This window comes from Pan troglodytes, chromosome 3, assembly GCF_028858775.2.
Source record: "Pan troglodytes isolate AG18354 chromosome 3, NHGRI_mPanTro3-v2.0_pri, whole genome shotgun sequence".
Classification (NCBI taxonomy): domain Eukaryota; kingdom Metazoa; phylum Chordata; class Mammalia; order Primates; family Hominidae; genus Pan; species Pan troglodytes.
In genome coordinates this window covers 31353821-31381544 of record NC_072401.2, presented here as the reverse complement: position 1 = coordinate 31381544, position 27724 = coordinate 31353821, and the positions used below count along the sequence as shown (strand labels likewise).

The following is a 27724-nucleotide window of genomic DNA, read 5'->3' as shown; positions in this document are numbered from 1 at the left end:
GGGAAGGGAGATGGGGAAATATGTAAAGGGAAAATCAGCAGCCCCTACACAATGGTGTCCATCCATAGACCTCGCCAATAAAACAATTTCCAAAAACCCTGAGTTTGTTTGCTTTCTTTAAAAAAAGAATCTATATAAATTTCAAAGACAATCTAAACAAATTAGTATTTTGAAATGTGTTAATTTGAACAGTCTTTCAACTATGATTCTCCAAATCCAGGGACCCAGTTGGCTGCTACAAAATGAGCCACTATTTTATCCTCATTTTTTAACTAGGCAGGACCTTCACATATGGGCATAACTGTTTTTTTACAACAGAAAAAAACTATAAGATGACCCTAATACCAAATAGATACGTATTTTCTTTCTAACATGCAGTAGGATTATCATCTCATTCTGTCTCTACCTAGCTGTTATATAACTGTCTCACAATGCACCTTCCTTTTCATGTCCTCCTAAGGATATGTAATTTTGACATGAAAACAACTTCAACTTATTAACTTAATAAAAAAATTAATTTAACAGAATCCTTATATACTGGAGGAGGTCAAACTAATAAAATTTTTAAAATGTTCATGTTTTAGTTACATTTTTGTGGACATGGTTTAATCTGGACTATGTATACTTTCAAAAAGTATAAATACACAGAATTTTATAAAAATAAATTAAAATGTATACCAAACAGTTGATGGCAGTAAATTATTTGAATTTTAATAAAGATTAGTTGTTTTAATAACCTATGCAATAATACCACTGCAAAACAAACACTGGTACAATTTTTTTCTCTTAGAATTTATTTTAAAAGAAATATTTAACTTTGTATGTTTATATTTAAATGCAAATCATATATAAAAAATGTTTCTCTTAAACTGTTTATTTAGAAAAGCTTTTATACACAGTGAAGATAAACTTGCAAAAATAGACGTGTATTTTATGAAGAAAAGTAATGTAAAAAAAATGAAATATAGGAGAGAATTAATTTTCCTGTGTGTGACTTCATACACAAATATGTTTCTTAGTGTATTAGATACAGAAGCGCTAGGACATTGATGAATTTTTCTCTAAAGACAGGGCTATTCATGAATACGTGTTTGCATTCTTGTTTCTAAATGTGAATCTAACCTTTAATCCCAATGTTTGGGAAAGCAGCTATCACAAGGATCATTAGGGTTTGGAAAACAATAATTCTTTTCGTTTAGCCTTAATCCTGTTTAGACAGGGTGTCTCCAAATTTCCCAGTTTTCAACTCCTCTGGTCTTTGACACACTGCTTATGATTAGCCATCCTATCTAGTTAAAATAACATGACCCACCTAAGGCTTAGGCAATAGTATTAGTCAGCCCTTGAGTTGAGAAATTTGGAAACTAATTGGTTGTCCTAAGAGATTAACATCAAAGAATTCTGAAGGCATATGTAGCATCTAGGCCCTCTGATGTAAAAGAAACAACTCAAAGTAGCAAACTTAATTTTAAACTGATAATATTGAGCATATACTTTTTGCACCATTGCTTGGGATTCTATAAATTTCTATAATTTTGTATTTAACTTAAAACATTAATTGATATTACATGTAATATTTTAAAGTTTGAATCCCCCTTCAAAGTTAAAACCTCTGCATTTCAGTAAAATAAAGTTGAAAAAATTAAACCTAATTTTTTGCACATTTAAATATTCCTCAGTGATTATTTTGGGATCAGAATTTTGTCTTTGGAAGAAGCAAATGTGGGAATCTCATAAGCCAAAAACCAAAAAGGAGGAGAATCCACATGCTCTTAATTTGTGGCCAGATCTTGCATCTAGCATGAAATATAGCATTTTTTTTTTTGCATATGAGTTGCTAATATACTAAGACTTTTATGTATAGAAAATTCTTCCTTTGGCTTTAAGAAGGGTAGATTATTATGGGATAATGAATTAGCACTGCACTGCGAGAGATTAAAAGTAATGAAAAGTATACTTATGGGAAACTATAAAAAGTAAATATATACACAGAAAACACAGAAAAACACTGATAATTTATTAAGATGTAATAAGCAATATAAAATGATTTCATAAATAGCAGAGTTTATAAATAACCAAAACAACATAGAAGGATAACTCCAAAAAATAAAGCTGGAATCTTAAAGCGTCAAATAAACCAGGAATAGAAAGTTAAACACCGCATGTTCTCACTCACATGTAGAAGCTAAAAAAAGTTGAAATCATGGAAGTAAAAAGTAGAACAGAGGATACTAGAGGTTGGGAAGGGTAGGCAGAGGAGGGGATTGGAAAAAATTTGTTAAAGGATGCAGAATTATAGTTAGATAGGAGGAAAGAAATAGGTTCTAGTGTTCTCTACCACTGCAGAATGACTACAGATAGCACTATTATATTATATAGTTTCACATAGCTAGAAGAAGGACACTGAATGTTCCCAACACAAAGAAATGATAAATGTTTGAGATGATGGACATATGCTAATTACTCTGATGTGATTACTATATACTATATGCATTGAATCATCGCTAGGTACACTATAAATTATTATATGACAATTAAGAAATGAAATAAAATACAAGAATTGATAGAGTAGAGAACTGCAATTTCTGGGTGAAGGAAATATAAATTTGATGTATTTGAAAGGTAGAGACCAGGATAATAAAAGCATCCCTCATCCCCATGAGGCATTTGGTAGGAATTTGGTATGGACAATGATATGAGTCAGATTTTCACCTGGTAACAATAACAAAGGGAAAATGATCCCTATGATTTATAAAAATAAGTAGTAGATGGAGAGACAGTTTGTGGTTATTATTAAGTGCACTGACAATAAAGAGTTTGTAATAAGTTTTTTTTCCCAAAACGACAGGAATCATCTGTCACAGCAATGAAACAATATGAATCACATGGAAAACACTATTGGTCTGACCACTCTAGAGTCGGCTTCTTCTAGTTTCCATTCTTGGAAAAATGTATGATCATGGTAGAAGTACAGATATTAAGAGGCTGATAACACAAGGCTGTGGGACTTAGTAAAATAAGCCCAGAGACCATGTGCAACTGTAAGCAGAGAAGGCATTGGTTCATGTCCTCAAGGAATGAGTTCTTTAGCTGGGATAAAAGAATAAGGGGTAAGGCTGGGCGCAGTGGCTCACGCCTGTAATCCCAGCAATTTGGGAGGCCGAGGTGGGCAGATCACCTGAGGTCACGACTTTGAGAACAGTCTGGCTAACATGGGAAAACCCTGTCCCTACTAAAAGCACAAAAAAATTATCCAAGCGTGGTGGTGGGCGCCTGTAATCCCAGCTACTTGGGAGGCTGAGGCAGGAGAGAAATGCTTGAACACAGGAGGTGGAGGTTGCAGTGAGCCAAGATCGTGCCACTGCACTCCAGCCTGGGTGACAGAGCAGGACTCTGTCACACACACACACACACACACACACACACACATGAGATAAGGCGTTAAATACTGAGGTAATTGGGGATTAAAATCAAAGATATAAGAAGAGTAAATGTTATTCACAAGAGAGAGACTGCTTTTCACAGACTGGATAGGATGTGTATAAAAGAATGGCAGCAAAAAAGAGTTGCTGCAGAGAAGAAAAAAAAAAGTTTATGGAAAGGGAAGTTAAAACATCCTAAGGCAGTGTGGTGGGAGGGAGGTGTGTGAGAGCTGGAGAGTCAGCGAAGTTTGTTCAAACAGGGTGGATTTTGTGGTGGAAAAAACAATAGATGTTGAGAAAAACAACAGAACACATCCTTGATAGGTAGGAGAGACATATTAAACATTAATATGCAATATGTTAACATATTACAGGGAGTTTAGTTAGGCAGTGGGACCCCTGTTCTCTGCTTACGTTATTAAACATTTGTCAAAACCTGGTGTGTCTGGTGTAAGGATACAGGAGAAGAGATTATTCCCCTGCTGCATAAATATTCCTGATAACAGTATTGTTTTCCTTATCCTATCAGTAAGGTCTGTCTTAAAAGTAAATTTTCTCTTACAATTGGAAAAATCAGAGATTTTCATTCTGGGTCTGACTCTCAAACTTTCCCACAGTCTGTCATGGTTATACTCAGGGCTTCTGCGACCATAGATAGTCTAGCATGTTCCTCAGGGGAGGCCATGCTTTAGGCAGAGACATTTCAGATTTTCTTGCTAGTAGTGGCTGAATAATCATCAAAAAGGGCATTTTAATAATCATAATGTCCATAATGTTATAGGCAGGGCTGGAGTGTGGAGAGGTCACCTCGATTGTTGGCACTAACTGTGGCCCGATGGAATTAAGATCAGCCTTGGGTGGCGGCAGGATTGGCAACACAGAGAGAAGGAATCTGGAAACCTTTGCAAAGGAGGAATGTCACATGTTTTCACAGGAATCAGGAAACTGCAGATATGCTAGTGCCTGATCTCCTTTTAAAGTGAAGAACAAAGAGTATTTTCAAATTACAAAGTACATAATCATGTAAACCCTGGGTGAGCTTATCAGTCAGGACATAAATGAGACCACATTAAAAAAAATAAATAGAGAATACTTGTTTAAAAAAAAATCGTTGTGTAGGCATGACCTGAAGCATTTTTTGAAAATTAGTAAGAATTATAAATGAGTTAAAAGAATAGTTAATTATGAATTCTATATACAGCTCATTTATTAGGCATTAATAGTGTTTCTAGTATTCCTGAGATTTAAATGAATAAGTTGCATAGCTTAATGGCAGTAAAAATCAACTGAGTAAAATTTTAAATTTTAAAAGTGTTTAAAATTACCAGCTTTAATAAGCAATTATACAATGAAGAAATTTGTGAATAATATTTAAAAATTAGGTGTAAATCTAAGCTACTGAATTATATTACAATTGGATTTGAGATAATATACATGCACACACATATATGAAAAGTTGAAGTATGCTGTATTAATAGTAGCATATGTTTAAAATTTCTTAAATCTAGAGTAAATACATAAAATATTATTTTATTTTTCCTTCTAACTGAAGATGCTCATTAATCTTATTTAATATGACATGCTTCTTTTCAAAATTTATTTTAATTTTCATGACAATTAGAATGTTGCTTTCCATAACTGGAGCTGAGATATATTTTTCTTAGGTGACAACTTTATTAAAATTTCAAGATTTAGTTGCATTAAAAACATTGTAAAACACTATCGGCAAATGTATAATATTTTGCTTAATTGATTTCAAATTTCTAAATTTCACAAGCCTGCTCCCTAAAAATCTCACAATGTATAACCACAATAGCATAACCCACTATGTCCTTTATAAAAGCTAATAACCTACCTGGATACCTAGTTAACTGTTGACTATTGTATTGAGTGATATTTGCTTACAATTTAATTTTAATTAATACATGATTTTACACAATGGAAATAATGAATATTCTAAGTTTACTTTTATTGTAACTAATATATGTGCAATGAGTTTTGCTCATTATCTTCCTGACTTACAGTTGTTTGTTAGAATAAGTTTGTAAAATAACGGAAAACCTAAGTCCTCACTAGAACATTTATAGTCTCCCCCACTGGATTGGTTTATTAGTTTGATTATTCAGTTTTGTCAATCAAATATTTAATGGGTGCCAGAGGTTAGGTTAGTCAGTGGTCCTATGTGTTTGGTTTTCAAGCCTCCTTTACACTTTAAAAATTATAGAGGACCCTAAAGAGCTTTTGCTTATGTGGGGTATATCTGCTGATATTCATCATATTCAACATTAAAATAAAAACACTTTTAAAATAATTAGTTATATATATGTTTGAAAATAGTCACAATAAATTCATTATATGCTGACAAAAATAATATATTTTAATAGAAAATTACCATATTTAAAAAAAGTGAGAAGAATGACATTATTTGACACTTTTGCACATCTCTTGAATGATTATCTTACTAGAGGATATCTGGATTATCCTATCCGCTCTGAATTCAATCTGTTGCACTGACACAGAGCATGTAGCCTCAGGAAAATTCTTTTGTGCACTTATGAGAATGAGAGTTGAAAGAGTAAATGATATCCTAATATTGTCAGGAAATGATTTTGAGTCCTGGAGTTTTGAGATCGCTTGGCTTTGAGAACTGCCAGCTTAAGCTCCTTCAATATTGAGTGGAATAAAAAAAATAATAATCCTGCCCTCACGGAGGCCACACTGGAGCAAGAGGAGTGATACATAAATTTTTAAGACCCTAATATGACATATGCTAGTACCAAGATGTGTTATGCAAAGAGCTATGGAAGAGGTGGGCACAAAAGAGACCAAACTTGCAGTAAAGTTTAAAGCAGAGGTGTCCAATCTTTTGGCTTCCCTGGGCCACACTGGAAAAAAAATTGTCTTGGGCCACACATAAAATACACTAACAGTAATGATAGCTGATGAGCTAAAAAAAAAAAAAAAAAAAAAAACCAGCCAAAAAAAAAATCTCATAATGTTTTAAGAAAGTTTACAAATGTGTTTTGGACCACATTCAAAGTCATCCTGGGCCACGAGTTGGACAAGTCTGGTTTAAAGGAAGAGTTGGCCAGCAGTGAAGAGATGCAGGCGAAAGAGGTTAAGACCACTCTGATGAAAGAAAGGCATGGCTAGATATAGCATGATGTAATGGGAAGAACATGGTTTGGTTTTGTTTTGTTTTGCCAGATTTTGTTCAAACTGCATTTCAGCCACTCACTGGCTACATGACTTTAAGCAAGTCACTTAAATACTGTAATCCTTAGTTTGCTCACTGGTGAAATAATAAAACCTACATAATAAAAATGCAGTGAGAATTAAGTGAGAGGAAATATGCAAAATATTTTCACGTGACAGTTAATTAGCACACCAGTAATATATTGATTTTGTTGCATATTTAAAGAGAGTGAATTAGTTATCATGCTGAGAGCTTAGGGTGCAGTGAGGTGGTGAAGAGAGGACTGAAGTTTATAACTGAAGTTATAAACAAGGGTGAAAAGGGCAGCGATGAAGCAGAATTGATATGGAGGTTCAAGATGAATGAAAGTGATTTAAAAATAGAAATATGATAATATCCAATAAACTACCTTGGAAACTCAGAGAATTATTTCTTATGCAGGTTTTTGCAAACCCATAGCAAATCTTGATTTCCACCCAGTGTCACCCTATGTTCTCCCAGGGAAAAAGGAAAAACAAACTGTAATTTTCAAAAAGTATTCCAGGATATTCATAAAAATAGAACGAAATGTGTAAAGAGTAGCATAGTCAGGAAAAAAAAAAAAAACACTTACTCAAGACAGAAATTTAACCTACCTCTTCCATTGCTTAGGTAGGTTGTCTATACCTGAATCTTGCAGCTGTCTTTGAAATTAGATTTCAACAATATTTTAGTAATAAGTAAATTAATGAATGAATATGTAAATAAATCATACTTTAACGTGTATCACCAATGTAGCAAGAATTCAAATTTGCAATTGTGATGTTCTTAACCTGGGTTACTCATAAAGTTTACTAATCAATACCAACTTATCTAGAAAATAATTTTTTTAAGGGCAAAGTACACAGAGAATGTTAGGACTTTTCTCCATGCTAGGAATGCACCATCATCATGCCATCTTTGATCTTCAAGTCTTTGAGGTCCTCGGATCCTTGAGGGATAGAACATTTAGAAAAACAATTTCTCAACTACAAAATAAAGATTTGCCACTGATATACCTTAGTTCTGCCAATTAGGACACTGAAGGTAAAAATTTATACCTTGTAGAGAAGTATGATTTTGAAATATAGAGCACACTTCATCAAGGCTCTATAAAGAATTTAGGATTTGCAAATTGAATTTCTTTTTTATACAGTATGTTTTATACTAATCAATAATTTTGACTAATTTCTTTACTAACACAATTCAATGTAGATTAAGTTATAAGAAGAGCAAGCAAAAAATAAATAAAATATTAAAGCATGTGTAATAATGGAAATTGTGAGATCCTTGATTCGAATATTCATTTATTCATTAATTAATTCAAAAATTTATTGAGACTCTACTATATGCAAGACCCTGTCCTAGTTTCGCTGGATATATTATGGTAAACAAGAAAACGTGGTCTCCAAACTCATGTCATCAAGTAGCATAAAGTCTAGTAAGGTAGGATATTAAATAAATAAATAAATACAGGCCTCCACCCCACCCAATGTGTTACAAATAATTCTATAAATTATTTTCAAAAGAATTTTGTTTTAAAAATTACATATCTTAAAACTTAAACCAAGCTTTTTATTTTATAACTTCTCACATCCTAACCTTGTAAATACTGAGAGCAAAGGTTATATCCACCTAGACAGGTTTCTAACTCCACCTAGCACACATATCTAGGATTTACAAAGGACTGTCTGAATAGCTAAACTTAGTATTAGATAGTAAACTTTACCTCATTTTTTGGTCTCATGTATATGTCCAGGTATGGGAGGGCAGGTTGTGGAGTAATCAACACAGAGCGAGAATTTCTATATTTCCACTTTAAACAGTAGAATAAAATAAAATACCCTTATTCAACCATTCACTACTAAAGCACAATTTGCTTATAGGTTCTTCTTTGAAATTTCTTGTTTTTACAACTTGTTACCTCCCTCCTCTTACTATCAACTACCATATTCTCACTTTGCCAAGTCAAACAACAGTTGTCAATTCTGAGTCAATTTAGCCACATAAATGTAATAATCTACTCAAAATTGGGAAACATTCTTTTGTCAAAAATGCTTCAGTCTTGAATAAGATTAGCGGAAGCTATACAAAGCCATTTTGAGTTTACCCAAATGTAAATGAAAACAAAATGGATGATTTCCCTCGTAAAGTAGAAATAACACCATTTTGCACTGTTATTTATAATCTTAAACTTCAAGGAATGGTTATTCACAGACATGTAGAATGGAAGAAAAGTAAAACAGTCTGTTCACCCTATCTACTTGAAATACTTTGCACACTGTTCTTAGTTAATGTATTTTAATTTATTTTTAAAATACAAGTTGTTCTTTGACAATAAAGCATCCCAGACACTTACTAAAATTTTTTTTAAATTATTTTCTGCTCACCACATTCATGTACAACTAAAAAGATAAGAAGTGCTCTAAGTTGGAATTCAGTTTATACATGAGAATACCCTTCCAAATACAATCATTTAAATCACACGAACTATCTGTTAACTTTGGGCAGTGCTATTCCCTCAAAGCATATATCTCATTTCATTATGTATGTATATATTCTCAATGTTTTATTTCAAGCCGAAAAAAAATATGGTATACTCTTGAGAAATCTGACAGATGATAAAACTGCAGGAGCGAGGTACATGTGCACACGTTTTCACACTTCTACAAAATTGCTGATTTCTTCTTATTTCAATCAGCTGCCTGAGTTGGTTGACTATCATCAAACTTAATAAACAGCATAAGAGCCTGCTATTATATGTAAAGGACCTGTTCCTTCTCTCCCCTACCAACTATGCGCTTTTATGTCTCAGTTAAGTAATACATTTCCTGGTTGAAGGGAGGGTAAACTTGAGAATAAGCCATATGCCACAAGAATTTCATTGTAAAAATGATAGCTAAGTTTATTTTAAGAATACTGTATAAGAAGAAACTAAATCTTTGTCTTAGTGTACTCTATTTATACATAATGCACAAAAAATATTTTTGTACTATGCTAGTGTATTATTTTGGTTTGCAAAAATATAATTGTATAAAATATTAAGTGGCTATAATGTTGGGATTTTTCAAATATCAATGAACATATATCAATCAATGGAAGTTCATTATAAAAAGAATTCTAAAATTACCATTTTATAAAATTTAAATTTCACTGACCAAATACACTGAATTTGTCAATAGAATTTCAATCAAAATCAGTTCAGAAAGTGTGATAATTTTTTTTAAATTCAAGACAAAAAAAGCAATCTACTCTTTAAAATGGGGACCAATACTTTTTAAAACCTAATTCTTGGAAGACAAAGAAAGAGGCTAAACATATTTCAATACGTTAATGCATTTTCAGGCTATTAGTATAACCCTGAGGTTTGTTTTTCTTTGTTTGTTTTGTTTTGTTTTTTGCCTACTACATCATTACTCTTCAATCTGGGGTAATCATTGATCTCAGATTCCAGGCACGTGCTCATCAACTTTGACCTGTTTTTCCTCTAATGTGAATGCAGTTAAACTTCCTACCCTTAATCGACTCTTCCATTTCTTGCCAATAAAAGAAACAGGTAAAGAAATACATCAAAAGCAGGCCCTGTACATGGAATGCTATCCTCTGTGGGAGGGCAGGTACTTCTATAATAAATGCTTATTTTAAGTTTTCCTACATCAAATTTAGACTTGTAAAGCCAGGCCATGCATGATTAGAAATGTCAAAGGCATAATTCTAGAGTGATTTCTGCTTTTGAGATCTCATAGCATAACAGCATTCAATTTTACTAGGCATTACAGGAATATTCTCCAATGTGTGTATTAAATTCCTTTATAGAGACAGTTGTGTTGGTACAAGCCATAAATTTGACAAATCATCAGATATATAACTTTCATTCTCACATTTACATTACCAAGTATTTTATGGAGCAATTTTCTTAGTCATGGCAGTGAGACTGTTCAATGATATAAATAAATAAATAAATACTATTTCAACGTAAAACCCTTAGTTCTAAAAGAAAGTAACTATGCTGGAGTCTCACAACCATACAATTCACTATGAAAGAGAATTCAGTTATCAGTAGGGTCTATCTTGGATTGCATCCATGAAAGTTTATTACCAGTAGTATCACAAGGACTTTATTATAGCAAGCAATACAGAAGCCAAGGACAGAATTATGGCTGGGTTCCAGTGCTGAGAGAAAGTGCACGAAAAGCCTAATATACCACAATACTGAAATGGTTATTATAAATAACAGGCACATTTACATTGGATTATCATAAGTTTTCAACAGAAACTTAAAATACCAACTGTCAGCACCAGTCCCAGGGCATGGGGTTTCTTGTTGAGACCTGTTGTTGTGCATTGGCAGTGGCAGGCCTAAGTGCTCCCAGGGATTTTCAGGCTTGCATTAAAAAACAATATCCCTTATACGGAAAATTAGAGCTTTAGGTGTAAAGGACATTTCGAAATGATGAAGTACTTGAGCAGTCCACTGAAATAGCCTTAAAGCAGTATTTTGAAATACTCTAAAATATATTTGTATATTTTTACCTCAGTATTACAAAAATATAAGGACACACTTTACTCTGGAGGGGAAAAAGGCATTAGAAGGCAATTAGGAAACTAAAATCTTAAGTTCACCTTACAGGGTTTCTCTGTCAGTATTTTACTTAAAAGATTACATTAAATTTCAGGTTGGCATGTTAAATAATAAAAGAAAATAACCCAAATTTTAAGGCACATATGTTACAAATTTTATACTGGTCATTTATTAAAGCTTACTGTATTATAAAAATATTACTTGATTTTACAATATAAAAATATCTCAATATATTAAGAGACTGTCAAGTTTGTAATGTATGAAACAATTGATTTTAATTTAATAGAACATGTCCAAAATAAAATCTTTCGGAAAGGATAATTTATTACTCAAATTATTTCCAAAAGGTGTCTCAAACCTGCTTGGCCTAGCCTATCAAGGCTGGTGTGTGTGTGTGTGTGTGTGTGTGTGTGTGTGTGTGTATGTTTTTCCCCAGTGAGCAGTGCCAGTTCACCCTAAAGTTTGCTCATAAATTTCAGAATGAGTATCCCAAATATACATTAACTGGGAAGTCAAATTCTCTACATGTTGATCCAGGAAATATTTGTCCTAAAATTTGTTTAGAAATGCATATCACGTACAAGTAGATAGTTCATAAAGTCCAATCAATAAGGAGACTAGCTAAATGAAGTACAAAAATATTAAAATGAATCCTTTAGCTCTTGGGAATCAATGGCAGTAAACTTCGTTTAGAAAGAATGTGTGTCTGAGCAATAATGTGGAGCAATATTTCTCAAGCTGCTAAAATGAAAAGAGCTCAGAGGCATACATCTCTCCATGTAGCTATATTACATTTTTTGTTCTTTTTTTCCCCTGTTGCTACAAGAGAGTTGTCCTAACCACTTCAGAAATGCCCTACCTTATTCTTAGGAAGGAAATGAAAGCCTTACCACTGATTGTAAAATATATATGATAATTACAAAGGAGCAGAATTGGCAGATGAGGGCTGAAAGTTGCTTAATGACGAGGTCAATTATTAGCAAACTACACATGCCATCTTCTCGGTGGAAACAGATATTTTTACTTAATTCTACTTTGAAATATGCATCTTTTCTGCATGTGTGTTCCTAAATAGATGACATGATTCCGTATGTCAAATAAAAATCCCATAATACCCTTATATTAGAATAGGAAATTTACAATATTTTAAATGCTAGCTCCAGCTGAGTCATTGATCCACTTTTGTAAGGCATATCCTCTCCTGAACATAAAAAGATTTAATGAGATATGCTTGAGAACAAGGAAACTTGAAAATGTGTTAGTGTGCATAATATAAATTCCCTTTTATTTCTGTCATGCTGGTAATTTCAAAATTATTTTCCATTTTATTTTAATTTGTTACTGTATCCAAGGAAGCTTCTAATTCTTAAGCAAGTTTGAGCAAGTTCAATAATTTAGATCAATTGGCAGGCATAATTAAAATAAATATTCCCTAGGGAGGCAGGAGGAAAGGTTGTGACTTGTGTTGCAGTTAAAAATATTTGTGACCAAGACTCAAAATAGCTAAGATATTTTCTAATTGAATCACATATTATAAAAATCTTATTATTTAAAATGGATTATCTAGCAGTTTTGAAAGCAGTGATATGGATATGGAAATATTTTCCTATATTCAGCAGAGAGAAAAATTTGAAGGAAAAATCTGAGTTTACACATTTAGCTAAAGTTTTTTTGCTTATTTGGAAATTTCCAACATTACTGAGAATATTAGAAGTATTAAATAAATTATTTAATATATTTTACTGCTTACTTTACTGAATGGTTTGCATAATTAAAAAAGTTAATTGCTTTGTTTCCACAATATTTGGGAGTCATGGGACCAACTCCAGAATCAGGCTCTTAATGCAATATTTTCTTATGCCTCTTCCCATTGAGTTAAGCATCCTCCCTACCTTGGTAGAAGGATACAATGCAGGTGTGTGTATGTCTGTGTGTGTGTGTGTGTGTTCTGAATGAACTACCAATGAATTACAGTCAAAAGCGATATAACTATCAAGTTTAACCATAAATAAAGCATCTGGTATTGATTCTTCTTACCTTATTTTGGGTATATTTCTTTAATTGGCTCATGATACTGAGTTATTATTCTGTTATTTTGAAACAAACAAGCAAATAAAAGCACCTCCCACCAAAATCTATTAGTCTCTTCCCAATTTTTGTGAAGTAAATATTTGACCGTCTGAGTTATAATCCCAGGTACCAACATCAAAGCTACAATTTACAGTGGTTCTTGATGATAACATAAATATTGCTTTATGCAAAAAACAAAAAAAAATGCATTGTGGTTTATAATACACAGATAGAAAGAGAAATTACCTGAAAGATAGGCAGAGCAAAGTTTATTGCCGGCCTTAAACAATGAGACAATAAAAGGCTAAGGGATTTGCTTAAAACTACGCAATAAATCAGTGCTTCTATTAAATATCAAACAAAAACTAAATGTTTTTCTACTTAAATTAGTTTTTAAAATATAAATAATTATAATGGCTACAATAGGTTTTCATAAGCTTTGAATGCAATAACTCAAATATAGCCCTTTGGAGTTAATAGTGGCAAATAATAAATAATAAAAGCTACCATGTATTAAACACTAAGAGTTTTCAGGTATTAACTACAACTTTCCATATCTTCTTCTCACTTTCATCATCTGTAAAATGTCGATATTACCTTGCTTTGAGTGATACTGTAAAGCAAATGATTATGTAGAACCCTCAGGTAGACACCAATATACTATAAAATAATTAATTTACTAATTCAATTATTCCTTGCTCTATTTATCTTTTCTTTTTGTATGTTTAATAAGGATACTATTTTATCATTCTAGTAAATATTTTTGATGGATAGGTTATCCACTTCACGTTGTTCTTTTTTAGTGCTTCTTTCATTTTATGTGTATTTATAAGAGGGAGTGAATACCAATATAATTATAATTTATTTATCTTTGACACTGTGATGACGTGGTGCCTTTAGATTACTTCATGAAGCCTTTTGTGCTCGCATTGTATTGCAATTGGGGTGTTTTGCACTGTGCTCAGAAAATTATCTCAAATAGCCCATAAAAGTTGATTTCTACATTTATAAATTTATTTGGCATAATTAGCAGTTTAAATGGAGATGTGAATAAGGGCTATGAATTGGTGCCTAATTGGCAGATTCTATCCACACTCTGTGATCGGTGATAATCTTTACAAGGTTTTGCTCACTGCTCTGAATATTTGACGGTTGTCTGTAATCTCAGCCTTTTTGGAACTATTCTGCCACTGCTCACTGAATGATCTTTAGTAATTACTTGATGAATATCTCTGTGAGTTACTGGTTTCTGTCATTTATTATTCCTTAACAATAAATCCAGGAAAATATATGCAGGTTTCTTAAAGACAGAGCCATTTAGCTTGTAGAAAACAGATGTGATACTATTAATGTTTTCTTTTTCTATAGTTTCATAGAATTATATTTGTTATAAATACTGGAACTTGTTCACGGTAGTTAGAGACCCATGTACTCTTAGTATAGAGAATTGGAAACCAATAGCGAATTCAAAAGGTGCCAAGAAACTACTTACCTTTACAGCTAAATATAAGTGAGGCCAGTAAACATTTCTGGAGGTAAGAAAATAATCATGCATTTAATAAATATTATGAACATTGCAAGTCTGATTTAATGCGGAATAAGACTGTTGTAGAACTAGTTATCAGCAATTTTAAGGTATCTATAAATAACTCAATATAGTAAAGTAATACTTCAGAATTCAATACTTCTATAAATAACTAAATATACTAAATACTTCACTAAATATAGTAAAATAATACTTCAGCAATACTTCAGCAATAATGTATCTATAAATAACTGAATATAGTAAAGTAATACTTCAGTAATACTTTAGCATATTTTATTAATGCTAACTTCCAAAAAATGTATGTCCAACTGCACATAACCCTTTGAGGAAGATAGGGCCGTTATTATCATAATTATTGTTCCCATTGTGTAAGTGAAGGAGATATTACATGAATTGACCTAGGTTCTCTTTCTGGAAATGTGATGGAGCTTGAACTAGAACCCAAGATATCTGGCTCCAATTCTTTGCAAATGTACATGTTATGTGATACATTACAATACAGTAGAATTGTTATATTTAAGAAGGACTTTTTAAAACTGAAAATATTAAATAGACTCTTCCAGAAGGTATCCCAAAGGAAAAGAGAAACTTGATAGTCAAAAATGACTCAAATATAATGACTTTTGGTAGAGAAACTGAATTATTTAATCTCCAAAAGGTCACAGATAAGGTATTATAAAGAAGAAACTGTGCATGAGATGGTGAGTTTAGGAAAGGCAAAGGAATAGATTATTAGAATGGAGAAATAAAGAAAATATGAAGCCCGAGAGTCAATTTGTGGAAGAGTCCTCTAATTCTCCTTCAAAAATGAAATGATAGAGGAACTGAGAATTTTCATTAAGGTAAAGAAGAGTAATAATGTATTTTCTCTGCTATTTTCAAAAAATTTCAGAAAAAGTTTAAGAAGCTAAATAATCAAGTCAGAAGTCCTGTACTTTGTGTTCTAAAATAAAATGTGGTTACTTAAAAAACAGACACACAGGGATCTCTAAACCCATGAGCAATTGATAGAACTAATTTGATAGCTACTTGATCCCGGGGACATAGATAATACTCAGATGTAGGCAGCGAAAGAAAAAGCATACTGGCTTGATTTCACAAAAGAGGATGACAAGTTTGGGGCTGAAATAGGCAAGAATTAGATTTTAGATCTTCATTATTCTGGGAGAAAGAGATGGACCAATGTTGTCCAGGAAACTAGAAATGCCTCTCAAAATTGAATTCTCAAAGAGCTAGTGAAGGCTGAATACAATTGATCACACTGAATAAAGGGCAGTAAGCTTACGGGGAAAAACTGATAAAATATGGTTCCATGTGAACACGTTGTTTGCAGTTACCTATTGAAAGATTATGTATGGTTAGATTGCTTCACCCACAGTGAAGGGAAATCATAAGGACTGGGCCCTAAAACTCCATTTCCTCAAGTATTCATATAATTAAAGATTGAGCTTGTTTTAGGTGAGAATTACCTGAGAATTATGAGCATTTAATTAATGATTTTTGAAATTACACATAAATCTGGAATTGTTTCTTATGTACACAGTTGTGAGTGTCAGATACCACCTACACAAGAGTAACAGCAGGTAACTACCAAGTAAACAACTAAAAAATTGATTGATAGATAGTTGGTGAATGTTTAGAGAGTGGAAAGACACTTTATAAAATGGACCAGAAGCAAGGAGAGAAATGAAGTGTGGTTATATAAGCAGGCCTAAAGCTATTATTGAAAAAAATCCTTTATATATTTTAAGAAAGAATATGCAAAATCCTAAATAGATGACCCTAAAGACAAGAGAAAACAAACAAACAATAACAACAAGCGTAAGTTAGAGACACAAGATTGTGGTTAGTAGCTGACACTGAAAGAAGCACTGAATCTAGGGAGCAAAAGCAATGTGTTTTTCAGATGACCTCAAAGATAGGTTTGTTTCTGCAAGCCTCATCAGGCTTCAGTGTGTGGATTAAGAAACTCCTGGCCAGGCGCAGTGGCTCACACCTGTACTCCCAGCACTTTGGGAGGCCAAGGCAGGCAGATCACGAGGTCAGGGGATCGAGACCATCCTGGCTAACATGGTGAAACCCTGTCTCTACTAAAAATACAAAAATTAGCTGGGTGTGGTAGCATGCGCCTGTAGTCCCAGCTACTTGGGAGCCTGAGGCAGGAGAATTGCCTGAACCCAGGAGGCGGAGGTTGCGGTGAGCCAAGATCAGGCCACTGCACTCCAGCCTGGCAACAGAGCAAGACTCTGTCTCAAAAAAAAAAAAAAAAAAGAAAGAAAGAAACTCCTCCTCTGATTCCATCCTCCTCTTTAGGCAACATTTTAAGAGCTACTCTGATTTTCCTTGGATCTCCTTAAAGAAAGGGTATTGCTTTGAAGAAGAGGCAGAGACTTTCTTATCTACTGAATGGGATATTCTCCTGTTCTAAGTTCAATAAACCGATGTTACAGTTTGACATTAGGATCTTGTAATATTGTCGAGACTTGGTTATCATGCTTGGCTCTGTACAATTCTGAGGCCGTGATAAAATTGTGTTTTATGGATCTAGAAAGCAGTTTACAGATACCACCCAGAGGCCACTCTGTAATCAGCCAAGTAGCCTGCTCTTGTCACATACCACATTTACATACATTCTATTTAATGTTCCAGGACAATGCAGAGTGCATACACATGTCAAAAAATGGACATTAGTAGAGATTTTCCATGAAACAAATATACATATGAGTGATTAAATGGGAGTTGCATTTTTTACTTGGAAATTATTTTGTAGCAATTGTTTAGATTATCTTGAACTGGAAGACTTTTTATCGATATAGTACTTATACATAACTCCTATAAAGCAAAAATGAACACAAAGAAATAATAAATTTATGTGACATTGGTGGTTTCATTTCTTTAGGTTAAAAACAACATTAAAAGTGATATCTTCCTGACAAATCATTATTAGTATGACTTTGCATACAACATATTTGGAAGCATTTCTTTCCTTGGATGGTGCACTAGCTGTGGTAGACATCAGTGACGTGACATTTCTGTGGTGCTATGCAAACATCAAATGGACTGGAATTAGTCCTTTTACTATACAATTTGAATTTATTTCTCATTCAGATTATATTTCCGTGATTTATGTTTTGAAGCACACCTACTTGCATAGTATTACTGACAACTGATAGTGCTGTTACAATGTCAAGAATCTTAAAATCACAAAATAATTTTGTATGATGACCAGGAAATGTTATAAATTATTAGATCTCACCATAAATGTAGTTAGTCACATATTCTTTTAATTTTAAGTAAGTAAAATGGTCAAAGAATTGCATAGTATAAAATAAAATACAAAAGTCATACTAGAGGACAAAACTAATTTAATGAATCAGTGTTACATCACTCAAGAAAAGACAGCAAAAGCTATTATACAGAAATGTCACACTCATGGTACTTTCTGAAAATTTTGTAAAAAAAAAAAAAAAAAAAGTCCTGAAAAATAGAAGCATAAGGCGATTAGAAATTCTTTAAGACTGATATCAAGGGATGCCACTATGCCCCACCCTCTGATAATGATGTTACAATGGACTTGGTGACCTAAGAAAGAAGTTCTCAAGTGTGTTCTTAATTCCATTTTCTGGTCTCCAGTTTTCTGAGTTGTCTCAATTCTGTTAAATCTGTATCAGCAACATTGGGCCCCTATTTAGTACATGTAATTTTTTTTTTTTTTTTTTGAGATGAAGTTTCACTCTCGTTGCCCAGGCTGGAGTGCAATGGCGTGATCTCGCTCACTGCAACCTCCGCCTCCCAGGTTCAAGCGATTCTCCTGTCTCAGCCTCCCGTGTAGCTGGGATTACAGGCATGTGCCACCACGACCAGCTAATTTTGTATTTTTAATACAAACACGGTTTCTCCATGTTGGTCAGGCTGGTGTTGAACTCCTGACCTCAGGTGATCCACCAGCCTGGGCCTCCCAAAGTGCTGGGATTACAGGTGGGAGCCGCCGTGCCCGACCAGTACATATTAACTTTAATTCAACTTCTTTTTTTCTTTTGGACATGTCTATGGAAGGATAATTCCAGAAGTATCATGCAACGGTAGCCAAGGCACAGGTCTTGTCTTTAAGCAGTTTATGGTATAGTGGGGAAAAGGGGTGGTAAAAACACAAAATACCTCCCATGCAAATGTCGTAACTCTCTTCATTAATCAATATCTACATGATCCCACAGGTCTACTTCTTCATCTTCATCTCTGCAGGACTAGATATTTGATAGTTACTACTTTCCCAATGTTAACTTCTTCATTTATCCTGTCACATTTTGTTTGTTTCAGTTTTTACTTTTTTGTTTGCTTGTGTTCTGTTTTTTTTAGAGACAGGTTCTCAGTCTGTCACTCAGGCTGGAGTGCACTGGCACACAAAAAGCTCACTGCAGCCTGGGACTTCTGGGCACAAGCCCTCCTCACGCATCAACCTCCAAAGTGGCTAGGACTACAGGCATGTGCCACCACATCTGGCACATTTTTAAACTTTTTTTTTTTGCAGAGACAGAGTCTCACTATGTTGCCCAGGCGAGTCTGGAACTCCCAGGCACAAGCAATCCACCCACCTCAGCCTCTCAAAGTGCTGCAATTACAGGCATTAGCCACCTTGCCCAGCCTGATTTTGTTTTTAATATATTTCACAGTCACATTCGCTGAAACTTACTTCTCCCTTATTCTCTTATATTTCAGTACTTTTCAACATTCTGTTTGGATAACGTCACTTATCTGGTGCCAAATACTTAAATCGTAGTCTGATCTATTCCCAGGAATTCAGCATTACCAGTGTTCTGACTCCTAAAGCTACATTCTTCTGCTTATCTATACTCACAAATTTCAGATCTATATCCTGTTAAATATCACTTGCATTTTTCAAAGATACCTTAAGTACAGGATATCTTAACCAGAATCATTCCAATGAAAATGTGCTGCTCTTTCCACTTTCCGAGGTTGGCAAATGGCACCACTTTTTCCTCACCCTCTCGGGTAGGTATCTTTGGTATCTCCCACTGTTCTCCATAGCCTTATCCACATTTTTGCTCAGCAAATCCCTACTTTTCCACCCTTCAAAGCATGGCTATGATTTTTTGTAACCCCCACTCAAGTCCTCCTCTACTTCTTGTAGCATATAATCAGTATCTCCATATAATGCCTCTCATGCCTTTACTTTTAAACATCAAATCTGTACACGCCTTTCTCTCTGACAATATGTAAATGCTTAGCAAACAGAGCCTGTGTCATTCACCTTTGAGTCCTTCATAAAAATTTGCATAAAATAAATACTCAACAAATGGTCATTGAATGTTACTCAATGGATTCTTATAACACTCTACATTCTCTGTTCACTGTATACAATTTCAGCTATAGCTGCTATGACCTTTGGCTACAAATGCTGCCTTGGTGAAATGTGGCCTCATAAGGAACTGAAACAATGGGCACAATTCAGCACTGGGCACTGGGGTTCTGAGGAATGCAACCTCAGAAATGCATACCACTCTCAGATCATATAGGGCTTCCTAACAACTTCATTAATGTAGACGCTAAGCATTGAGGATCAGAAATAAAACCATGGGAGATATATTTTCAAGCAGAAATGAAGAAGAAGATTTTTAAATAGCTGGATACTATCCTATTGTCTGTTTACTTCCAAAACATACCACTAATCACAGATTTTATTTATACATATAGTATCAAAAATTAGTTTCCTTTAACATTATCATATGTTAGTAGTTGAAACTCTGTTCTAGAGGAGGCATTTAAATTTGCATGCATTTCAGAAATTTTCTCATTCTTATAACGAACTTACAATTATATTTTCTGGACAATAATGAGAAGACATACATGATAATGAGACTTAATGCCAAAAAATCTACCTGCGTATATTAAGTAAAATTTATCAGAGACAAGATTTAAAAACAAAGCAACCTATTGTCTATATTTCAGTATAAAGGGATTGTAATATAAATACCTGTATGCTTAACTTGAATCTTGAAATAACAATTACAAAAACAATTTGCAACTGCCACAGAAGAAATGGGTTTTCTTAAAAATAAATATAATGTAATCCAATCTACTCTAATGTAATTTAATCATCTATTTAATTTGAGTAATACAACTGGTCTTCTGAAAATAAATAACAATGACTTCAAAAGATTATTTACGGGTTATTATTGAGTTTGAAAGGCCTTATTTACAGCACACACATTTTTAGTAATTATCCATGTTTATAAGCAGAGAGAAAAGAAAGACACCAAATTAATCTATTTTATAGTTTAGATCTGGATTTAGTTTCTGCTGCCAATTTCATCAAGGATAAATTTTAGAGTTTTTGAACTAATTGTGTTTAGCATTAAAAAATGAAAAAAGGAAAAAAGAAGACATAAAAAGGTAACAGTAACTCAATTAGAAAAATAAAACAAATAATCTGAATTTATTTGGCTTCAAATGAAGCCTCCAGGCCAGTATAATAATTGTTTTTAAATATATCAAAGATGAGTAGATAAAGAGAGAGGATGTGCAGCCAAAGAACATTTCATGGCCTTCTTCCTGTCCAACATTTGATTTATAAAATAAAAATTTTCAAAACTTGCGTCTATAATTGTTTCTTCCGTATAATTTTCCATTCCCTCCTCTGTACCTCACACCACTCTGAACTTCTCTAATGAGCTTACTACATTTTCATTATAATTAATTTACTGTGATCAAGGTTGTATCTCCTGAGCATAAAAACTTCCATCTTAAAGGCCGAGATTCTTTCTCCTTTACTTAAATTTCCTCAGAAAGCCTTGGTCATATTTTATTTTCAGTATTGGTTTGTTGAATCAAAATGAATAAACACAGCTTTGACACTATATAATTGCCCCATGAAACAAGAGACACCTATTGTTCTACTTTGCTTTATTAGCAAAGCAAAAAGTACTTTACTTATTAAAAACCTGCAAGAGAAGAGGTAACAATGGAAAGTATTTTACCTTAGAAGAGGAATATTGAGATAAAATGGTTTCTCAATAGGTCGTCTAACCTCTGAGGTTGAGAGTACCAACTTGCTGGGCAGGGTGGCTCATGTCTATGATCCTAGCACTTTGGAGGGCCAAGATGGAAGGATCCCCTGATTCCAGGAGTTTGAGAACAGCCTTGAACAGGTGCATGCCTGTAATCCCAGTTACTTAGTAGGATAAGGTGAGAGAATCCCTTGAGCCCAGGAGGTCGAGGCTGTAGTGAGCCAAGAATGTGCCACTGCACTCTGGCCAGGGCTACAGAGCAAGACCTTACATTAAAAAATAAAAATTAAAAAAAGACTACTAAACTTAAATATACTTAAACAGTCAAGATCCACAGTTCCTTTACCAAATAGAAGATGCTTAAGAGTGTTATATTTTAGCAGCACAAGGTTTTTTGTTTGTTTGTTTGTTTTTATTGATCATTCTTGGGTGTTTCTCGCAGAGGGGGATTTGGCAGGGTCATAGGACAATAGTGGAGGGAAGGTCAGCAGATAAACAAGTGAACAAAGGTCTCTGGTTTTCCTAGGCAGAGGACCCTGCGGCCTTCCACAGTGTTTGTGTCCCTGGGTACTTGAGATTAGGGAGTGGTGATGACTCTTAACGAGCATGCTGCCTTCAAGCATCTGTTTAACAAAGCACATCTTGCACCGCCCTTAATCCATTTAACCCTGAGTGGGCACAGCACATGTTTCAGAGAGCACAGGGTTGGGGGTAAGGTCATAGATCAACAGGATCCCAAGGCAGAAGAATTTTTCTTAGTACAGAAGAAAATGAAAAGTCTCCCAAGTCTACTTCTTTCTACACAGACACAGCAACCATCCGATTTCTCAATCTTTTCCCCACCTTTCCCCCTTTTCTATTCCACAAAACCGCCGTTGTCATCATGGCCCGTTCTCAATGAGCTGTTGGGTACACCTCCCAGATGGGGTGGTGGCCGGGCAGATGGGCTCCTCACAGCACAAGGTTTTTTTATACATAAATCTGGCAATAACATCAGAGGAAGAATAGAATTATATGTAATCTATTAGCAAAAAGAATTCACAGGAAAGACTGAGATAACACCTTAACTAAATAAGGAACTAAAACAATCAAATGTATTATCAACAAGTGCTGAAATTCACACAAGCAAAAGCTTTGGGAGTCTGGAGGTAACAAAACCACTAACTGACCTCCAAAGTCACTTTGAGATTTGATGAGCGCTCATTCCCTCCTCAAATGTCATAAGGGTTCAGCAAGTGATCTAGTTTAAAAGGACCAAATTAGAATAAAAGGGTAATACGGCCACACATTTTATCAGAGTTAATTATTAATATTGAGATTAGAAAAGAAAGGATTGAGAATCTGGTAAGCATACTAATTGGACATTATTTTCAGCTAATTTTCCCTGTTAATGTGAATAATTTGCAGCACTTTAAAGGGAGGTGTACACCTGAAAAATAATGCATTCAACTAGAACACTTAAAAAAAGAGAAAAGAATGTAGAAAGATCATAATGACATCTCCCTACCTTGAATGACAAAGAACACAAAGAGTCGGTTGGTTTGATGCCAAGAGATAGAAGACTTCCTTCCCCTCATTTTAGGTCCTTGCTATATTTGTAAGTCACTACTCATGAGTACTACCCTATGGTACTCCAAACAAAAGACAAAAAACTAACTGGAAAATATTTAAGGTGAGAATATAATTTATACTGGTAATTTAAAAATGCTAAATTTGTGAGGCTGAGCATTTTATGAAGTCCTCATGACTAAGCCATTGTATTATATCAAATTTACCTAAAGTTGGCTGGATGTGGTGGCTCACGCCTGTAATCCCAGCACTTTGGGAGGCTGAGGCAGGCAGATCACGAAGTCAGGAGTTGGAGACCATCCTAGCTAACATGTTGAAACCCTGTCTCTACTGAAAATACAAAAAATTAGCCGAGTGTGGTGGCGGGCGCCTATAGTCCCAGCTACTCTGGAGGCTGAGGCAGCAGAATGGTTTGAACACAGGAGGCGGAACTTGCGGTGAGCCGAGATTGTGCCACTGCACTCCAGCCTGGGTGGCAGAGTGAGACTCCATCTCAAAAAAAAACACGACCTAAAGTTAATAATAATCCCAACTATTTATCATTGTTATTTAAATAATAATGGTAAAACATTTTATCAATTAATATAGTGAAAATACAACTTATTACTTATTTATAAATTATTGCATATTATTGTCTCATTTAGTTCCTTCTGCAATCCTATGATTTGCAATTGAACAAACTGAAGCTAAGAGGGGTTAGAAAATAATACTCCTTGTAGAAGGTAAAGCCAGGATTCAAACTGAGGTCATCAGATTTCAAAGCTTGTTTTGTAAACCAGTAGATTCTACTTACAGCACTGCCAATTCTTCTCTAGGACAGTACCTTCTTTAGACTCTTTTAGATTGTACTGCTCATTTTACTAGACAGCTGAGAAGCCACTATAGCACACATTTTAATTAGTTGAGATCTGGCTTAGAGACAGTCTCTATAATCCATCTCTCTATATATTACTATGAAGAAATTCAAAGTGAATAGCACCCTCCCAAAGTGGTGGCATACAGACTTTTGGGGGATACTTGGGCGGTATAGAGCCATGTCACAATTGACAGGAAAGGTGAAAACAATTGCAGCCTCAGTCAGACATTGGCAACTAGGGTGGCATAGAGAAATGCAAAACTGTGAAAATGAATCCTTAGCAAGTCATGTTAGTCTCTTTCTGCAGAAGACGAAAAAAGGTATGACAGGTATTTGGTATTTTAGGTATTGTGCTTATGCCATTAAAAAGTATATGAGGATCTTTGTAAAGATGGAAGAGGCAGCCTTGCTAGAGAAGTTTGCTCAATCTACATGAAATCAGCACAAACCAATAACTAGACAACTTTGCCTGACAGACGCCTGCTTGAAAATTGGGAGACAGGAGAAAAGGAGAGAGAAAGAGGAGGTCCTTTATCTCATACAAAGATATGCCTTTGGTCTCTATGCTCATTACACTTGGCCATTTAAAATTAGTGGCTTATTCTCAATGATATTTCAAATACACTGTCTAAAAGCAATAGGAAAAGTCCATGGTTTACTGCAGCATGTTTAAATAATCAAGGACAAGGTATAATGCATGTAGAATGAAGAGATGAAGGAAATGGAATGAATCAAACAGTTGAGCTTAGCTTATATAAGTGTGACAAAGTAAGGAAGTTTGGAAAGGGAAAGTTCAAAAATATTCACGTATAAAGTCAAAAGTATTATTTAAAGATCTGAGAAAATCAAGAGGCATAAAACGAATTAGGGATTTAGAGTGGCCAAATTTCTAACCTCATTTAACTTGTTATAAACCTGGTTTATGGATCATCTGCTGTTTTTTTTTTAATTTATTTTTATGGTGTGATATTTAAGAAAATCTACCTACAGAAAAATATATATTATTTCCTACCTTTTTTTTTCATTTGTACTCTGACCAAAGTTCACATTGTTAAGTAAGAAAACACATGTGCTTATTCTATTGTGAAATGTCTTAATCATAATTCATGTATTTCAAGGGCATTGCACCCAGGGCTTGATCAGATCTACAGATGGTTCTTGCATAGTGGGATCTGAAGGAGGCTCCACAGCTGTCTCCCACACTGGCCTACTATGGTGCCAACATTTCCACCCACCTGGCCAGAAATCACACCATTTGATTCAGTCCACTCCTTTGATTTATGTAATAAATGCATTTTCTACTATTAAAATGCACTTGCTGTGTGGGTTGAGAGAAAGGCCCTAGAATCACTACTGGCCTGCCCACATTAACATACCTTGTCAAATTCACTCACTATCTTACTATGAGACAAATGTCTCCATTCTATAGCGTAAAAGATACAAGAAAAATTGAATGTAAGAGAATCACAGATTATTGGACCTGGAACCGAGTAAGATTTCAGAGTTGATTTATCAATTTCCTTAGACAGTAGCCTACCCAATGCTGATGGCAAAATTGAGATGAGAAGCCAAGCGAGGTGTTTTCTATATCTGAGCTTATTAAACACTAATTATCATAAAGACTTACATAGCAAAGGCAAACTGGCTTTGCAAAGATAATTTAGAGGGGGCTTTGGAAAGATTAAGTAGGTCATGGCATGAAGGTAGGGACCAGGATAAATACAATAGACCTAAAGAAACCATTGTATCCCACTCCAAGAGAAAGTCTGAAGACTACTGCATAATTAAAATAAGAGCAAACTCTTGCATAGTCAATGCTTGCCTTGAATGAGATGGTGCCTTTAAGCCTAATGTTTGGTTTTTAACTTGAATTACCAATTCATTGCAATATGCATCAATTATTCTAACATTTTCATTGTCAAATGTTTGTATTACCTATTTCCCCCCATAAACTCTATATGAATTATTACTTTATTGCTAAATGTATTTTAATGAAACAAATAACCAATTTCCTCAATCTTTGATTAGATTGATATTAAAGGATTAGCATGAAATTATCATAATGTTGAGGATAATTAAAGGCAAAGAAATATATATTAGTAATCTTTGTCACAAATAAATGTATAACTAATAAGGTTTTCTTAAAATATTTTTTAAATGGGGTAATTTCTAGTATTACTTTCCAGGGGTCTGTGGCATTCTACAGATTTGGAACTTTAAAATGGTGGATCTCATTCTACGTTATTAGATTCCGGTGGTAAGAAATTATATTTATTCTTATGGTATATTCTTTTTCCTTAGCTAGTAAGAGAATAAAACCTCATTCTACATTTGGTGGTAATGTGTTTTAGAATATAGCGTAAAGCTTGTTAAACAGGGAATTAACACACAGGCCCTTTGAATGAAATTGTATTCATCATACTACAGTACAGAAGGAAGATAACGCTTTTGTAAAATGTAAGTACATTTCACTTAAATTTTCCTGTTTCTGTTCCTTCTCCGCATTTGTGAAAATGTATTTTTATCATTAGCTATCCTAACTTATTCCTGGTTTGTTAGCATGGCATTGAAATTTTACTTGTTATTGCACTAGAAATTATCTTCTAAACTTTACAATGAAAGTTAATCCCAAACACTTGCTGATAACTGCATTGTTTCACATAGGTTAAAATTCAAGAAAACTATTTGAGATAATAATAATTAGGAACTAGCACAGCATCCAAAATGGTATTTTAATGGAAAATCCAAATGAAAATCCAATACAAATCCTGATTAAAACCTAGCCAAGCAAAAAACTACAGATTACCTGGATTCCAATTAAATGTGACAAATGAATACTTGACAGGTTTCAATTCCAATTCTATTTATGTCAGAATGATCCATTAATACTGAAGATGAAATTACCAGAATTTAAGCAATACAATTGCACTTTATGGCTAGATGAGTAGTCTGAAAACATGGACCCAACAAATTTGTTACTCAACGGTCAACTGCTACATTTAGATCACCCATAGTGCATCGCATCTCATTTTGTCATTACTTATAGATCAAGGCTAACATGAATCACAGCCAGTAGATGACAAATGGTCATATAAACTCTGACTTTCAAGTGTTGGTCACATACAAAATCAGGAAAGATCCGTTACATTATCATGACCCTTGCTTTTGACAGGCCTTAAAAACTTGGTTCTAAAAAAGAATTAAAAGTCGTTTTTTGGAACTCTTTCTCAGTATACTTTCTATTTTATTAACAAGCTCACCTGTTAAGTTTTCCATGACATGCGTGTTTCCTAAAAGGTAACCGATATGTGTTTGTCATATATAATTATCTTTTAATTATTCATCATTTCTTTCTTATTTTAAAGGTGATGAATCCCCATAAACTCATAAAACAGAAACTAACATTAAAAAATGATTATAATGCCAGTGGTGCAAAGTCC

At 34.0% G+C, this 27724-nt stretch overlaps 1 protein-coding gene across 18 annotated transcripts in view; it reads right to left on the bottom strand.

The window, feature by feature from the left end:
- The window catches only part of PCDH7 (protocadherin 7), a 432140-nt gene that overhangs the window by 194311 nt on the left and 210105 nt on the right, over window positions 1-27724 (bottom strand). For 2 of the 18 annotated variants that reach the window (XM_016951433.4, XM_016951435.4), the window contains exons 4-5: window positions 27545-27574; window positions 14781-14817 (exon numbers count right to left, since the gene is read on the bottom strand). The exons of 10 other annotated variants lie outside the window; for them this stretch is intronic. In XM_016951433.4, coding sequence (XP_016806922.1) covers window positions 14789-14817; window positions 27545-27574 — 59 coding nt within the window. In that variant the 3' untranslated portion in view covers window positions 14781-14788. Of the gene's footprint in view, window positions 1-3; window positions 27575-27724 lie in introns of those variants that run through there. 6 more of the 18 variants (XM_054682823.2, XM_016951434.4, XM_016951430.3 and 3 more) reach the window with 4 other exon arrangements.